Source organism: Podarcis melisellensis (assembly GCF_964234715.1).
Source record: "Podarcis melisellensis genome assembly, chromosome: 2".
NCBI classification, from domain to species: domain Eukaryota; kingdom Metazoa; phylum Chordata; class Lepidosauria; order Squamata; family Lacertidae; genus Podarcis; species Podarcis melisellensis.
In genome coordinates, this window is record NC_138529.1 from 122,730,167 (window position 1) to 122,748,698 (window position 18,532).

The following is an 18,532-nucleotide window of genomic DNA, read 5'->3' on the forward strand; positions in this document are numbered from 1 at the left end:
AACGGACATAAATCTGACATCAGGAATCACAAGACAGAGAAACCAATAGGAGAACACTTCAATCTCCCAGGACATTCTATACAAGATCTCAAAGTAGCCGTTCTATTACAAAGGAATTTCAGAAACAGACTGGAAAGAGAAGCTGCTGAATTGCAACTTATTACCAAACTTAAAACCATGGAGAGACCTGGTCTGAACAAAGACATTGGATTCTTATCTCATTATACATGACAAAGCCATTTTTCACCTTCTCACCCCTTGCTTTTTCCTGTAAGACCTATTGCAGTCGTTAAGAGTCGTCAACAGGCTCATCACAGCTATCTGCCAATCACCCATTCCCACCACCCTTCTGAGTAATACCCCTCCCCACCTTCTCACTATATAGAAGGGTCTGGTGGCTTCTGTTTCAGTGTATCTGAAGAAGTGTCTTAGTTGGTCTTTAAGGTACTATGGGAAGGAATTTTTTTTTTGACTATAGCAGACCAACATGGCTACCTATCTGTAACTGATACATTTAAATGGTTTCTCCCCTGTATGAGTTCGATGATGTTGTTGAAGTTTCTCACTTTGACTGAAGCTCTTTCCACACTCTACACATTTAAATGGTTTTTCCCCAGTGTGAGTTCGTTGATGTTGTCTTCAGTGTCCCCTTTGACTGAAGGTTTTCCCACACTGCATATATTTAAATGGTTTCTCCTCTGTATGAGTTCGATGTTGTAGGCGAAGTTTCCGACTTTCACTGAAGCTCTTTCCACACTCTATACATTTAAATGGTTTCCCCCCCCCGTGTGAGTTCGCTGATGTATTCTAAGGCTTCCTCTTCGACTGAAGCTCTTTCCACACTCTATACATTTAAATGGTTTCTCCCCTGTGTGAGTTCGCTGATGTATTCTAAGGCTTGAACTGCGACTGAAGCTTTTTCCACACTCCAAACATTTAAATGGTTTTTCCCGTGTGAGTTTGATGATGTTGTTGAAGTTTCTCACTTTGACTGAAGCTCTTTCCACACTCTATACATTTAAATGGTTTCTCCACTGTGTGAGTTTGTTGATGTAGTCTATATTGTCCACTTTGATTGAAGCTCTTTCCACACTCTATACATTTAAATGGTTTCTCCCCTGTGTGTGTTCGATGATGTAGGCGAAGTTTCCCACGTTCACTGAAGCTTTTTCCACACTCTATACATTTAAATGGTTTCTCCCCTGTGTGAGTTTGATGATGTTGTTGAAGTTTCTCACTTTGACTGAAGCTCTTTCCACACTCTATACATTTAAATGGTTTTTCCCCTGTGTGTGTTCGATGATGTTGTTGAAGTTTCTCACTTTGACTGAAGCTTTTTCCACACTCTATACATTTAAATGGTTTCTCCCCTGTGTGAGTTTGATGATGTTGTTGAAGTTTCCCACTTTCACTGAAGCTCTTTCCATACTCTATACATTTAAATGGTTTCTCCCCTGTGTGTGTTCGATGATGTAGGCGAAGTTTCCCACTTTCACTAAAGCTCTTTCCACACTCTATACATTTAAATGGTTTCTCCCCTGTGTGAGTTCGCTGATGTATTCTAAGGCTTCCTCTTCGACTGAAGCTCTTTCCACACTCTATACATTTAAATGGTTTTTCCCCTGTGTGAGTTTGATGATGTTGTTGAAGTTTCCCACTTTCACTGAAGCTCTTTCCACACTCTATACATTCAAATGGTTTTTCCCCTGTGTGAGTTCGTTGATGTAGTCTTAACTGTCCGCTTTGACTGAAGCTTTTTCCACACTCTATACATTTAAATGGTTTCTCCCCTGTGTGAGTTCGCTGATGTATTCTAAGGCTTCCTCTTCGACTGAAGCTCTTTCCACACTCTATACATTTAAATGGTTTTTCCCCTGTGTGAGTTCGCTGATGTATTCTAAGGCTTGAACTGTGACTGAAGCTTTTTCCACACTCCAAACATTTAAATGGTTTTTCCCCTGTGTGAGTTTGATGATGTTGTTGAAGTTTCCCACTTTCACTGAAGCTCTTTCCACACTCTATACCTTTAAATGGTTTCTCCCCTATGTGTGTTCGATGATGTAGGCGAAGTTTCCCACTTTCACTAAAGCTCTTTCCACACTCTATACATTTAAATGGTTTCTCCCCTGTGTGAGTTCGCAGATGTATTCTAAGGCTTCCTCTTCGACTGAAGCTCTTTCCACACTCTATACATTTAAATGGTTTCTCCCCTGTGTGAGTTCGCTGATGTATTCTAAGGCTTGAACTGTGACTGAAGCTTTTTCCACACTCCAAACATTTAAATGGTTTTTCCCCTGTGTGAGTTTGATGATGTTGTTGAAGTTTCTCACTTTGACTGAAGCTCTTTCCACACTCTATACATTTAAATGGTTTTTCCCCTGTGTGTGTTCGATGATGTTGTTGAAGTTTCTCACTTTGACTGAAGCTTTTTCCACACTCTATACATTTAAATGGTTTCTCCCCTGTGTGAGTTTGACGATGTTGTTGAAGTTTCCCACTTTCACTGAAGCTCTTTCCATACTCTATACATTTAAATGGTTTCTCCCCTGTGTGTGTTCGATGATGTAGGCGAAGTTTCCCACTTTCACTAAAGCTCTTTCCACACTCTATACATTTAAATGGTTTCTCCCCTGTGTGAGTTCGCTGATGTATTCTAAGGCTTCCTCTTCGACTGAAGCTCTTTCCACACTCTATACATTTAAATGGTTTTTCCCCTGTGTGAGTTCGTTGATGTAGTCTTAACTGTCCGCTTTGACTGAAGCTTTTTCCACACTCTATACATTTAAATGGTTTCTCCCCTGTGTGAGTTCGCTGATGTATTCTAAGGCTTCCTCTTCGACTGAAGCTCTTTCCACACTCTATACATTTAAATGGTTTTTCCCCTGTGTGAGTTCGCTGATGTATTCTAAGGCTTGAACTGTGACTGAAGCTTTTTCCACACTCCAAACATTTAAATGGTTTTTCCCCTGTGTGAGTTTGATGATGTTGTTGAAGTTTCCCACTTTCACTGAAGCTCTTTCCACACTCTATACATTTAAATGGTTTCTCCCCTATGTGTGTTTGATGATGTAGGCGAAGTTTCCCACTTTCACTGAAGCTCTTTCCACACTCTATACATTTAAATGGTTTCTCCCCTGTGTGAGTTCGCTGATGTATTCTAAGGCTTCCTCTTCGACTGAAGCTCTTTCCACACTCTATACATTTAAATGGTTTTTCCCCTGTGTGAGTTCGCTGATGTATTCTAAGGCTTGAACTGTGACTGAAGCTTTTTCCACACTCTATACATTTAAATGGTTTCTCCCCTATGTGTGTTCGATGATGTAGGCGAAGTTTCCCACTTTCACTGAAGCTCTTTCCACACTCTATACATTTAAATGGTTTCTCCCCTGTGTGAGTTCGCTGATGTATTCTAAGGCTTCCTCTTCGACTGAAGCTCTTTCCACACTCTATACATTTAAATGGTTTTTTCCCTGTGTGAGTACGTTGATGTAGTCTTAAGTGTCCGCTTTGACTGAAGGTTTTCCCACACTGCATACATTTAAATGGTTTCTCCCCTGTGTGAGTTCGCTGATGTATTCTAAGTCTTGAACTGTGACTGAAGGTTTTCCCACACTGCATACATTTAAATGGTTTCTCCCCTGTGTGAGTTCGCTGATGTATTCTAAGGCTTGAACTGTGACTGAAGCTTTTTCCACACTCTATACATTTAAATGGTTTCTCCCCTGTGTGAGTTCGCTGATGTATTCTAAGGTTTCCCCTTAGACTGAAGCTCTTTCCACACTCTATACATTCAAATGGTTTCTTCGTTATTCCTTTTGAATTTACAGATGGCCCCCCAGAACTCTTGCCTGTCTTCTCCATCGTCTGCTTCAGAGTGCAGGGAGACAAAATCCTGTTGGGGTTTCAAGGGAGAGAACAGAGGAATATGACACACATCAAGTTCAATTGGCACTCATCCCAATTATGATGTGCCACCTGACCTCGTGCCCGTTTTCTGACACAGGACTATCCTAGTGTAAATTCTCTGCCCAGGCCTCTCTCACTGTCCTTTCTCCATTTGCCTCACTCCTGGACATACCTCCTCTATTTCAATGCGGAATCTGTGTCACACTGAAGAAGCTCCATATTAAACATCAATATATAACTGTACTTAATGGAAACTTGGATATTTAGCACTGATTCATTCATGGGATGAAGCTGTTAGTTTTATTGCTGGATACACAAATTTATTCCTGAGACATCAAATACATTAATAGTATTATGTCATGGGGTGTTGGGGCTGTGGTAGTACCTCTCGTGGGGGACATATAGGGCTCCTTCTGGAGTAATTGGTCCACCATTAATCCCCAGCCTGTACTTAGCTCTCACCTGTGGGTCCTAGAAGCTGGCAGCATGCAACAGCACACACAACCCAGGAAAAACTTTGACAGGCCAACTAAACCAGTTGAGGATATTTGATGGGTCTCAATCCCTTGGTGAGACGGGGACTTTCACTGCATGTGATGACAGGCTCTGGCACATTGAGCAGACAAGACCAATAGTGAGTCCAATGGTCAAGCAAGTGATTTATGCAAGTGCCGTAGAGGGAAGTGAGGGGCTCATCAAACTGGGAAGGGAGGCCAAGCAGTAGAAGGAAAACTCTGATCCTAAACCTCCAGCTGTGCTGTTTCAAGCTTCAGATGAAATTAGCAAACATCCAAAGGAATAAGAAAAGAATTTAAAACGCTTACAGTATATATTTATCCTGGGAAAATTGCAATACAAGTAAATAAATTTTACTTGTATTGCAATTTTCCCAGGATAAATATATACTGTAATATACCGAGGGTGACACCTAGAGGCATAGAGTGAAATTGCAAGCAAGGATTATATTTTATACTGCTTATCTTTACTCTGTTGGCTCTTTTGGACCACATCACAGGTTGAATCATCTACCCCACCGGTGGACAGAATATTTTACTGCAGTAATTAATCTAAAATGGCAGGGGGAAATGGGGGGGAAATGGGGGGGAACCAGGAGAAAGGAAAATTTCCAGACAGGAAGAGATTTGGATAGTTTGTGGTTAAAAATAAAGGAATAATTTAAACAAAATGAACAACATATGGAGAAAAAATTAGGAGAAGTGCAGGAAACGTTGGATAAGAAAATAGAGGCAGTGGTAGGAGAACTTTCAAATAAAATTAAAGATTTGACAGTTGGATCCAAGACCATTGAGGAATCAATGAAAAGGATTCAAAAAGAAGTCAAAGAAAATAAGAGAGAGATGGAGAAAATCAAGGATGAAGTAGTAGATTTAAATAAAACACAGGAGCAGGTCTGGGACAGTAAGCTCTATTGGAGATGCGTCAGAAACAACTTAATTTGAAATTTAGAGGCGTAAGTGAGAAACTGAATGAAAATATAAAGATAAAAATGATCAAGGAATTGGCAGGATGGATGGATATGAAAGAAGAAGAAATTGAATACACGGTTGAGAACGTATTTAGAATAAAAGTAAGATCTTTAAAGGCTAAATCAAAAAAACTACCAGGCGACTGTCTAATGATTTTTAATTCATTAGATATGAGAAACGCAATCTTGAGAATGAGTTACCAAAATAAATTGGTAATCGATGGTAGGCCAATTATCATCTTTAAAGAAATTCCCCCTAGATTTTTAGTAAAGAGGGACGGATACAATCCATTAGTGAGTTTGTTGAAGAGAAATGGAATACAACATAGGTGGGAATTCCCCAAGGGTATTTCTTTTTATTATAAAGATAAAAGATTTAGGCTAACTGATATTCAAGAGGTAAATAAATTCTCAAGGAGATATGAGAGAGAGTTGGGAAAGTTGGAAGGAGATAGAGCTGTTCACAGACCTGGGGGAAAGGAGATTGACTCGGAGGAAGAAAGAAGGAAGAAGAAAAAAAGAGAGGAAGAGGAAGAAGAGGAAAAAGAGGAAGGAGAAGAGGAGGAAGTAGAGGACGAAGAGGAAGAGGAAGAGGAGGAGGAAGTGAACCTTGGGGACAAAACCACCCGAATTTGAATTTAATTCATAGCTGAGAACTAAATACGTAAAAATGACTTTGAAACTATTAACGTGGAATGTGAATGGATTAAATGAGAAATCTAAAGAAATAAAGTTGAAAACGTTTTGAAGGAAATAATCTTGATGTAATTTGTTTACAAGAAACCCATGTAGCTAAAAAACATAAACATATTCTGAAAAACAAAAGGTTGGGTACGGAATTTATTAATTCAAATGTTAACACGAAAAGAGGTGTGGTGTTATATATTAAAGTGAAATGGGAGCCTAAATTAATTTTTAAGGATGAAGAAGGGAGAATAATTGTAGTCCAAATTAATTACCAGGGGGAGAAAATCAGTGTGGTTGGGATTTATGTGCCAAAAATAAATAAAGGGGAATTTTACAGGAAACTGGAAGAAAGACTGATAGAAACTGTTGATCAAAAGATAATACTAATGGGAGATTGCAATGGTGTGGTGATGCCAGAAGTAGATAGATCAAGAAAAAAGAAAAAGTTTAAGCAAGGCAAGATACCAAGGACTTTCTTTGATCTTGTCGATAATCTTGACCTAATAGACATTTGGAGACTTAAGCACCCAACCACAAAACAATTTACTTTCTTCTCTGAGCCACATCAAAGCTGGGGAAAAACATAATCTGGATTTCAAGGGATTTAGCTCCAAGAATAGCGAAAAGTGAGATACTACTATGAACATTATCAGATCATAACCCTATGATTTTAGAACTAAGAAGTAAAGAACAAAATTCATTCAGATGGAGGATGAATGAAAATCTTTTTGAGAATCAAGAAGTGATTGAAAAAGCAAAAGAGACTTTAAAAGAAGATTTTAAATGGAATTCATATAAAGAAACAAGTTTGGACATAGTTTGGGATGCAAGTAAAGCTGTCATGAGAGGCTTCTTGATACAGCAAAATAGTTATAGGAAAAAGTTGAGAGAAAAGAAAAAAGAAGAAATTTTGGCTCAGTTGGTAGAGTGTGAAAGGAAACTAACAATAAAACCTAAAGATGAACAGATAAAGCAAACAATTAAAATGCTACAAACGCAATTTTTTAAAAAAATAATTTTTATTAAGGTTTTCCAAACTAAAACAAATTAAATCCAATTTATACACTTCTTCCAATAACCAGGACTTCCCCTCCCCACCCCCTCTTGTGTTCCAAATCTTCCAAATAAGCAATTAAATTCAACAAGTTCTTATCCCCAATTTACACTCATCGTCAATAACCCACTTTTTTCCAATTCCCCTTCCCTAAGATCGATCTTTTCCCTTCCTTGTCTTTTCCCATGGCTTTTGAGGGTCCCCGCGTCGCCGGCGCGGTAGAACCCAACCCCTGCCGAGCCGGCTCCCTCCGGAGCACGGAGGGAGCCCGCCATTCGGCGATGGCGCCAACCCGGAAGTCTACAAACGCAATTTTCAATATTGGTAAATCAAGAAGTCGAATGGAAAACAAAATTTATGAAACAGAAATTTTTTGAATCAGCTAATAATGCAGGGAAACTCCTCACATGGCAACTAAGAAAAAAACAAAACCAGACTACGATAAATAAAATAAAAGGAGGAGAACATCAAATAGAAGATCCGAGAGAAATAAAGAAGATCTTCCAGGAATTTTACAAAGAATTATATAAGAAAGAGAATGAAGAAGCAAGAAAAATAGGAAAGTATTTAAAAGATCATAAAGGGAAACAAATAACAGCTGAAGAAAGAGAGCAATGAAATAAATCAACAACAACAGAAGAGATTCAAATTGCGAAAAGATGAAAGTAGGTAAAGCTCCAGGTCCGGATGGGCTTTCTACTAAATATTATAAAACTCTGAATGAACAATTAATTCCAGTACTTTGTGAGGTTATGAATAATATCTAACAAGGAGGAAATATTCCAAACACATGGAAGGAGGCATACATAACCCTAATTCCCAAACTAGAAACTGATAGGTTAAACATCAAGAACTAGAGGCCGATATCATTGTTGAATAACGATTATAAGCTGTTCACAGAAATACTGGCAAGTAGATTGAAAAGAAGCTTGAAAGAGTTTATTCACAAAGATCAAGCGGGCTTTCTTCCTGGCCGACAACTTAAAGACAATGTAAGACACCTTGTAAATGTAATAGAATATTTGGAAATTAGAAATGAAGTACCAGCGGCGTTAATATTTATTGACGCAGAAAAAGCATTCGACAATGTGTCGTGGCAATTTTTATTGAAAAGTATGGAAGCAATGGAGGTGGAAGGTTCATTTATGAAGGGCAGAGAAGCAATCTATTCTAATCAGACTGCCAAATTAATTGTAAATAATACTCTGACAGAGTCTTTTGACATTATGAAAGGCACGAGACAGGGATGCCCTTTAATCTCTGTTGCTGTTCATAATGGTCTTAGAGGTATTAGCAGATAAGTTATGAAAATCACCAGAAATACGAGGAATAAAAATTGGAACAAAGGAATTTAAACTGAAGGCCTGTACCGATGATCTTGTATTATCTTTAGAGGAACCACGAATAGGTCTTGGGAAAGCATTGGAGGAATTAGAGGAATTTGGTAAGCTATCAGGATTTAAACTAAACAAAACAAAGACAAAAATGATGCTTAAGAACATGGATAGAAAAGAGACTGAACAGCTGGAACAAAAGTGTGGAATTAATGTGGTGAAAAAAGTAAAATATTTAGGGATTTGGCTAACGACAAAAAACATCAACTTATTTAGTGACAATTATACCCCAGTATGGAAAGGAATTAAAAGAGATTTGGATATTTGGAATAGATTAAAGTTATCCTGGAGCGGAAGAATGGCAGCGATTAAAATTAACATTCTACCGAAGATGCTGTTTCTCTTTCAAACGATTCCTGTTATTAAAGGGTCGTCTCAGTTTCGGGATTGGCAAGAAGTCTTATCAAGATTCATATGGCAAGGGAAGAGACCCAGGATAAAATTTCAACCATTGACTGACAGGAAGGAGAGAGGAGGATTTTCACTACCAAATTTGAAATTATATTATGAGACGTCTTGCTTGTGCTGGATAAAAGAATGGATAATTTTGAAAAATACTGATTTGTTGGATCTTGAAGGGTATAATAATAGATACGGGTGGCACTCCTATCTATGGTATAATGTGAAAATACATAAAGGTTTTACAAACCATATTTTTAGGGGTGCCCTGTATGATGTATGGGACAAGAACAAACACCTACTAGAAAGAACCACACCCTGGTGGTTATCCCCGATAGATGTGTTAACAATAAAAAAATTATATATGGAGGGAAAGAGAGTAACCTATGAAGATATATTAGTGAAAACGGAGAATGGGTGGAAATTAAGACCATATGAAAATATAACAGATGGCTTTACAGAATGGCTACAGTATCACCAGGTGAAATGGTTTGTTAAAAGAGGATGAAAAAATGGGATTCTGTGAGAAAAAGTCCAAATACCAGATAGAAATTTTGGAGGGCAGAACAAAACTCTTGTCTAAATGTATCATTACTTGCTGGAATGGGACACTAAGGATGAGTTTGTTCAGTTTCTGTTAATTGATTCTCATGAAAACTTACAGATTCTGGCTTCACACAATTAACTCAAGGCAGTGTCAATTTACTCTTGGCAGAAAGCCAAGGTCTGCTTGATCTAGAAACTACTTACTCTGATTGGTTAACGACCAGCACTGAACTCTGTTATCTAGGAATGCTAGCACAGTTTGTGTTAGGTGGGTGTGTTAGGAGTTGGAGTGCTGTGTATGGTTAAGAGAGAGAGAGAAAGAAAGGATTTATTTTGTTTTGTTTTGTATGCAGAAACTCTGCTGGTTTTGTTTTTCCTTTTAATAAATCCTGTAAATAGTTATTCTGAGTCTAGCTGACTAGTCATTTCCACCTCAACTAGCTTCTTCGCTGTGCAGGAAAACTCTGCTACGCAAGGGCTAAAGCCATTAGAGCTATGCCTGGCACTTCAAAGTTTCCAAGAGAGTTAACAAAAGAAGTCATGATAAAGTGTGCGGTCTTTACGATAAATGGGTAAGATTATGGAACGAAGGTATGAAGTTTACAGCGTGCTCCAACCTAAGAGAAAATTTAGGAAAATGATGTACCGGTGGTATATCACCCCAGTTAAATTGGCAAAAATGTACAAATAGAGCAATAAAGCCTATTGGAAATGTAAACTAAAGGATGGGGATCTCTACCACATGTGGTGGGCATGTGATAAGATGAAAAAGTTTTGGGATCTAATATATAATGAACTGAAGAAACTTTTAAAGTATATATTCCCTAAAAAAACCAGAGGCTTTCCTATTAGGGATAATAGGGGAGGAGGTGAAAAAGGAGGATCGTAAACTATTTCAATATGCTACGGCTGCAGCTAGGATCCTCGTGGCTCAAAAGTGGAAATTACAGGAGACCCCAACAGTAATGGAGTGGCAGACTAATTTTTTTGAGTATACAGAATTAGCTAAAATGACTTATAAAATTCGAGACCAAAAAAGGGACAAAGTTTGAAGAAGAGTGGGGTATATTTCTTGCATATATAAGAATTAACTGTAGAAGTCTAAATACTGTAGGAAGTTTAACATAAATCCTGTGATGTGTATAGAAGGTAAATAAGAATCTGCAAGAGAAGATATAAACTAAGAAAACCGAAGCAGGGAAGGAAGGAAGTCTGGGTGTGAACTTGTGCAGTGTAAAAAAGATGACATAAAAAGATGACTGTAAAAGATTAAGTTGTATTTATGTTTGTGAAAAATCAATTAAAAGATCCTAAACCTCTGCTGCCTTGCGTGAATATCTTCAGGAAAAGAAGAGGCTAAGCAGTAAACCCTACACGAATCGGGAGTGACGTCCTTAAGACGATTGTGTTGGAGTGTTGTGGGTATCAAGGAGTTAACACTATGAAAAGTGGAAATGCTGACTCAGTTTCATGTGGTGAGTCAGCATCCCAAGAGATGGTCTATAGCCAGCTAGTATACAGAGGTATGCTTGACTTCTCCACACTGGCTTCTCCCCTATATGTAGGAAGGCTGATTTATGGTACTTTATGATGCTGCAGGACTGCAGCTGGAATAAAGCCCTCCTTGCAGCACAGCTGGACTTCTGAGTGCTTTATATGGAGCGTCTATCAGTCCTAATACATTGCAACATGTTGGGTGGAGTCCTTGTACGCCTCCTTCCGGTAACTCCTGGGGCCAAGCTGGGGCCAAAAATATTGCTCTGCTTCCCTTTGGACCATATCAAGAAGGCTGAGAAGGTAGGGCTGCCATAGGTCTGTTCCCCCCCGGGAATCGAGGAGGATTTTCACAAGATCGGCAAAAGGTCCACCCAGATGTATGGCAAGGCTGCCGTTTCTTGTGAGGAGAATCAGAACTTACAGGGTTCTATGGTGAGGTGGGGCACTTCTGGCCCTCCAGATGTGGCTGGACTCAAAGCACCATCAGCCCAAGCAAGGGTGGCCAACGACCAGGGATGATGGGAGATCTACTGGAACAACACCTGGAGGGACACACTTTCTCCATCTTCCTCCTCCTCTGAAAAAGCTAAATATCTGTATTGTTCCCTCCTTCCTCCGTGATGTGTAACATCTTCCTGATACACTCCAAGCAACTGCACACATTCCCTAATCCTGCACCATTTACTTCCTGAGGCAGCTCCATTGTGTCCACCTTCTCAGAACCACCTACCATTTCAGTAGCAGTCCTTCAGTTCCCAGCTATTAGTCCCCCTCCCATACGGAGGAATTATTCATCTGAATCCCAGGGGCTGGGAATCCTGAGTGGGGAGACGGCTGTTGGCCCTGCTGGGGGGTTTCTCCTTGGCTGGTCCTTGTGAGAAGAGGATGATGGACGAGGTGGGCCCTGATCCTAATACAGCAGGACTTTTCTCATGTTCCCACAAACTGAAACAAGACCTACAAGATACAGTCTCCCGGGCAAGAGGAAGGACTTACCTCTCAAAGTTTCTGTATTTTTCTGTTTCAAAGAAGGAGTTGAGCTCAGACTTGCAGATCAAATTCTCTCCTGTGTGGAATGAATAAAATGGAAGTGCTATTTACGTCACTGGAAAAGTATTCAAAAATATTCATGTGTTGAAGAAAGTATAACAAAGTAGCTGGTGTCCCATTAAGGGCTAATGAAAGTATTATGGTCTCAGCATTTGTGGGCTGCAGGCTGAGGATGTGGACTGTGGAGCAGGAAGACTCTTTGTAGATTTTGCATAGTTATTTTGGAATTCCTACCGCAATATCGGTTCATGAAAAGTTACGGATGGAGAAACTTACACGGTTGCTGTAAACTATCACCTCACACACAAACTCTCACTCACATACAGCCTGTAAATTTGGCAAGTTCCCAAACCTTTCCTGTAATACTGGCAATTCCAGGCCTGCAGACGCACACCCGTGGGTGTAGAGCCTCCAGCCACAGGCATTGTGTATCATGGAAATGCCCCAGACTGGGATGGATTATGGATCTTTGTATGCAGATAGATGGTATCTCACTCTGACATTGCCTACAATAAATAAAAGTAATAGAAATGACTTCTGGATATACTTATATATAAACCCTGAAAGCCTTTCTATAGCATCCTTCTCCCACATTGTTGAATTGGTATATATACATCATCAGCACCAGCACCACTGATTAACCATGCAGTGGAAACACTTAAGAATGGGAGCCTGAGAGAGAGGAAGAGGTATCTGGCTACTTCCTGGGCGGGGCTTCCAGAAGCAAAGAGCTGCTTTGGAGAAGACCTCCCCCCTCCCTCTCAGGACCTTCCACCTTTTTCTCTCTTCTGCTCTCCAAGGTGGACCAAGGGTTTGACTTGGTATAAGGCAGCCCACAGCCAGCCAGGCAGTAGCTTGAGAGGATCAGTGGGGAGAGGATGGAGCTTCCATGGGGGAAAAGGTGGGGGAATCGGTGGGAAAAACCCCACCATCAGGGACAACTCTCTCTCTCTCTGGTTGACTTGAAGGAGTGGCAGATTCCTGGGCAGGAAGGAGAAGCCAAGGCAGACCCACCACCGGAGATTCCTCCTCCAGCGCCCAAAGATGGAGACATATCTCCAAAAGGAAGAGTCTCCCTCCCTCCCTCCCTCCCTCTCTGCTCGGCTGGGCTTCTATCTCCCAGGGATGCTCCCCAAGTTCCCCTGCCCCCTCCGTCCCACAGTCTCTCCTGCGGCCAGAGACCCCCTTGGCACCGCTCACCCCTCGCCCTCTGCGCCGAATCTCTCCCGGGCGTGCCAACCTCTCCATCCGGAGGAGCCTCCCAAGACGGGCAGGGAGGCGGGAGAGGGAGGGGGGTCTCTATCCAGGCCTATTTCACTTCCTTTAACCCTTTCGTGGACTCCGTCTCTCCCTCAAGGCGCAGGAGTACTTCGAGGGATTCCTGCCAGGGGGGAACGGCAGAGGGCGTCATGTTTGGGCCCTGGGTTCAAATCCATCCCTGCTTGGGGATAGGAGGTCCTCGTGGAGACCCCCTTGGTGGGCATCACGTTTCAGTTCAGGCAAGAGAGCCCAGGGGGTGCGGGGCAGTTCAGCATCGCTTGAGCCCCCGGGGAAAAGAGACTCGTGTGGAGGGGAGGGCGCTGCAAAGGAGATGGCAGCTGGAGTGCATGGATCGGGGGCCTTGAGCACCTCCCGGACCCCCAGGAAAAAGAAACATGAGTTGGGGGGCTGCAAAGGAGATCCTGCCACGCAATCCCTGCAGGTGTTGGGCCCCCGCTTGGCAGCAGGATTGCGGGGATCGGAGCCCCTGCTTATGAGTCCCAGGAGAGGGGCTTTTTTGCGGGCAGGGGTGAAACTAGGCTGGATTTCCCGCGAGTCAAAGACCAAATTGGGGATATTTGCGTCCCCGCAAAGACATCCTCAACGGCGCCCTGCTTGGAGGCGTCACCTGGTGCAAAACACCAACCCCCCCCCCGTCTAGCCCACCCCCCTAGCTATGGCTCTGTTCCCGGGAGGGGTCTCTGTCTTTTCCTCTTTCCCTTCCCCCTAAATCGCCCCCTTTCCCCACGCAGCCTCCTTACCTCTTTGTCCTCTCTGGACCTCCGCCTCCCTTGCTCGCTGTTCCGGTGTCCTTCCCCGCAAAATAATGCGGAGTAGGGGGGTGAGGGGAATTAGTCAACCCACCCCCCTCCTCCCCTTCGGGAAACCTCCCACTTTTCACTTTGGGCCCCCTGGAAACTTCCGACCTATAGACACTTCGGGTTCCTTGTCGAAGGCGCGCGCCTCTAGAGCTACGTTCGCAGAGCAGCCCCTGCCTGTGTTGGGATGGAAACAGGAAGAGATGGCGCTGCCTCTGGCCTCCTGCTCTTGGGGCTCCGTCGGGAAATGGCCCCCTCCTCCCCCCAAGTCGCCTCTCTCCCCACAGCGGAGAGTGGAAATGGGGGCGGGAGCGGGGGGCTTCCTAGTTGTGTATGAGCTGATGGATTTACGTTTCCCTCCACAGCAGGGTGGCAGCTGCACACTTATTCTTTCCTTATTTACTTTTGTTATTGCAACATTTCAATAGAGTTAAGTTGAGGGTCTTACGGAGACTCTTCCTGGGTCCTCAAAAAGGCCAGAAGAACAGGAAAGGCATAATCCATGTCTGCTTAAGACTGGGCTAGGTAACAGGGAGGCAGTAATAAGACGCAGGGGCCATACTGATTTATTACAATTATTTGTATATATATATATGTATGTGTGACTATTATTATATATTTATCTATTTATTATTTATACCCTGCCAATCTGCCTGGGTTTCCCCAGCCACTTTGGGTGGCTCCCAACCGAATATTAAAAACACGATAAAACATCTTCCCTAAACTGGGCTGCCTTCATAAATATATATCAATATTTATTTGTTTTCCAATTATTGTTTTTCCTATGTCTTTAGCAGTTGTCTTCCAAAAAGAGTGGAAACCCATGTTTGTGAAACCCTTGTGTACACAGTGGTCTGCTTGCAGGAAGACTCCCCAGAAGCATGACTGAAGAATTAGTTCAATATTATTGTGTGTGTGTTTTGTTTTGTTTTATTAAACCCAGCCATTCTGGATGGCTTCCAACAGAATATTAAAAATACATGAAAGCATCAATCATTAAAACCTTCCTTAAACAGAGCTGCCTTCAGATGTCTTCTAAACATCAGGTAGTTGTTTATTTCTTTGATATATGATGGGAGGGCTTTCCACAGAGCGGGCACCACTACTGAGACGGCCCTCTGCCTTGTTGCCTGTAACTTCGCTTCTTGCAGTGAGGGAACCGCCACAAGGCCCTCAGAGCTGGACCTCATTGTTCGGGCAAAATGATGGGGGTGGAGATGCTCCTTCAGGTCTACTGCGCCCAGGGCCGTTTAGGGTTTAAAGGTCAGCACCAACACTTTGAATTGTGCTCGAAAACATACTGGGAGCCAATGCAGGTCTTTCAAGACTGGTGTTGTTATGTGGTCTTGGCCGCTTCCAGTCAACTGTCTAGCTGCCGCATTCTGGATTAGTTGTCGTTTCCAGGTCACCTTCAAAGGTAGCCCCACGGAGAGCGCATTGCAGTAGTCCAAGCGGGAGATAACTAGAGCATGCACCACTCTGGAGAGACAGTCTGCAGGCAGGTAGGGTCTCAGCCTGCATACCAGAGGCAGCTGGTAGACACTGCCCTGGACACATAAAAAGGTAGACACTGCCCTGGACACATAAAAAGGTAGAGGAAGAAATAATCCGAATAGAAAAATACTTAGAAGACTGCAGCGGGAAGATTATAACAGAGGAAGAAAGAACCCAATTAAATAAACCCATAAAAGTAGAAGAGGTCCAGGATGCGATAAGAAAGATGAAATTAAGAAAAGCCCCGGGACCAGATGGATTGTCAGCTAAATATTATAAAGTATTAGAAAATCAATTAACACCAGTGCTATGTGACATTATGAATAATATATTGAGAGGAGGAAGGATACCAGAAACATGGAAAGAGGCCTACATCACGACGATCCCTAAACCCGATCATTATTAAATAACGATTACAAAATCTTCGCAGAGGTAATGGCAAGTAGACTCAAAAGATATTGAGGCATCTAATCATAAGCCTGCATTTTATCAAAGCTTATATATATTTCGATCAGGTTTCTAAATTAAATGGGCTTAGATTTTCAAATGTTTCATGCCAGGCAGAAGACCAGCTGCCTAAAAGGCCTTGGCAATTCCTCCTAGACAAGGGGCCCCCTTGATTTATAGCAGAAAAAACAATTCTCAAAGTCATAAAAAGGGGGAATTACATACACTGCCCTCGCAGGCTGAGAAAACTAAATTAAGGGTGGATAAATAGTAAAATGATACCATGTGCCTCTCAGTAAAATGAGCCATATCTTCTTCCTAAGGTTGAAAGGCCAAGAGCAGTGAAAATAAAGCAACTGACTTGGCTGGAAGAATGAGAGTATTTTTGGGAAATCTTTTAAAACATTTAGCTGGCAGAAAAGAGAGCATTTTTGAAAAGTCTTTTCTAAAGCTGTTTCTGAGAGAGTTAAAGGGCAATAAATGTTGAGAAGCTTTAGCTAATGGGAGAAGCATCTAGCTGGCTGGGAAAGGAGGGGTGAAAGGAGGGGTGTGAACAGAAGAGGATTCTTTTAAAAGCTGTTTTTTACTGAGTTCCTTCCTTGAGAAGCTTTATTCTTTTAAAAGGCAACCTATGATAATGTATTAGCTTAAATATATTGGCTTAAATGTAATTATGCAAAGGATTTAAGAAATGCTAGATTCTTATTTCATATAGTTGTAAGAGTTGTATTTATCCTGAAATTAAGTCAGCCACCAGCCTAGCCCCCCTTGCCAGACAAGAAGACGCCATCCAAGCTGTCTTGATATATAGTTGTCAGGCATTTGTTTATAAACCTTCAATGAAGGAGATCTTTCAATGTTGATGTGAAACTCAAGATCCTTGACATCTGTTGAAGATAAAAATTTAAGATTAACCATTTGTTTTAGAAGGCAAGGAGGGCAAGAGGTGAGCTGGTAATTAAGATTCCATGTAAGATATATTATTACTTATTTGTCATTTATATATAGCTCTTTGTTTCCCTTATAAGGGCAAGGAAGTGGGTGTACCTTTTGTGGGTGTATCTGTTGTGATTGGTTCTAGCAGGCAGCCAATAGGAATTCCAACCAGGCTGATTGGACAGAGGCAGCCACAGGAGGAGCAAAGGGGGCTGGATTAAGGGAATATAAGTGCTGGCCAGGATGGCAGGAGGGCAGGCCAGAGCTTGGTAACCATATACCACTGTGCCTCTCATTTATTTGTCTGACAAATAAATTATTATTTTAATTTCTCTATTGCTGCGTTGAATATTTCATTCCAGCTAAGCGTTAACCACAAGCAGGGTGCTACATTTTATGGTGCCCTGTGACTCGGATAAGTGGTCTGCTGGAATGCAGCCCCTTCGCCCTACTGGGCAGGGTACAAGAGAGAGGACAACTGCTTACCCAAAGCGCGCACTGGTAAATTTTTCCAGGGGGAACGCAGAAGACTCGTCTGTCTGGTACCCTGCTCACTGGCGGCGACGGACCGGGGGGAAACGGAATCAACCAAGGGTAAGTGCACAAAGGGATTTTTGGCCCTCCAATTAATTGGGAGGAAGAGAAGTCTTGATCAAACTTCTGCGTCTCAGTAAGGGGGAACTGAGTACGCTAGGTGGTTGGGTACATCAGATGGTGATCTGGTGTAGGGAAAGGGGAAATTGGGAGGTAGAGTGTGGTGAAGTATCTTGCGCATTGTATGTGTGGAAAGTACAATTTGTAGCTGACCTGAGTGTGGAGTGGGTAGTACTTCGGTTCCCAGTGAGCGTGTGTGTGAGTGACTGAGTGGATACTTCACAGGGCCATACAATGGGAGTTGGGGGTTCAAAGGGGGAAAATACACCTCTTGAATGTATGTTAAATAATTTTAAGAAAGCCTTCTCAGGGGCATATGGAGTCAAAATGACGCCAGAGCACTTGAGAACGTTATGTGAACTAGAATGGCCAAAACAAAATACTGAATGGCCATCTCAGGGAACCTTTGATATAAATTTAGTAAACAAACTTTGGACTGATATCGCCAAAGAAACTGGAGGGTGCCCAGAACAATTTCCATATATAGATTCCTGGCTGAGCACATTAAATAAAAATCCTCCATGGATAAGGGAATGCAAAGTCAAACGATGCAAATTATTGGCTGTAAAAGCTGAAGCTAGGAAAGGAATCTTGCCAAATAAACTCAAACCCATTTTTGAGGGACCAGAGGAAGAGGTGCTTCCACCTCCACCCTATGCTCCACATCGAAGGGAGCTTAATCCAAACACTCCACCAGTTGTAACCCCAAGGCAAGAAACTGGAATGAATAATGGGGCTGGAGTCACCGAACTTGATTCCTTGATAGATTATGATAAATATCTTCAGGAGGCATTGGAGTCCTATAATAAAGCCCAAGCAGAAGTGGTTATTCCATCTGTGAGTCCCAGTAGAACTCCATCTACAGTCTCTTTTAGTGGAACAACTGATTGCCTACCCCAAACCC

General features: G+C 42.0%; 2 protein-coding genes across 5 annotated transcripts in view; both read right to left on the reverse strand.

The window, feature by feature from the left end:
* The window catches only part of LOC309364491 (uncharacterized protein), a 37,855-nt gene extending 23,182 nt beyond the window's left edge, over window positions 1-14,673 (reverse strand). The window contains exons 1-3 of one of the 4 annotated variants that reach the window (XM_081901900.1): window positions 14,041-14,673; window positions 13,220-13,400; window positions 11,966-12,035 (exon numbers count right to left, since the gene is read on the reverse strand). The gene's annotated coding sequence lies outside the window, so the exon portion shown is untranslated. The remainder of the gene's footprint in view (window positions 1-11,965; window positions 12,036-13,219; window positions 13,401-14,040) is intronic. The other 3 variants (XM_081901899.1, XM_081901902.1, XM_081901903.1) reach the window with 3 other exon arrangements.
* Window positions 466-11,957, reverse strand: LOC309361480 (uncharacterized protein). The gene is made up of 4 exons (XM_081896525.1): window positions 10,789-11,957; window positions 4,369-4,652; window positions 2,193-3,892; window positions 466-2,024 (listed from the first exon to the last, which is right to left on the reverse strand). Exons 2-4 carry the CDS (start codon window positions 4,392-4,394, stop codon window positions 937-939), a joined length of 2,814 nt encoding a protein of 937 aa, XP_081752651.1. The 5' UTR covers window positions 4,395-4,652; window positions 10,789-11,957; the 3' UTR covers window positions 466-936.
* Window positions 14,674-18,532: the final 3,859 nt, after the last annotated feature.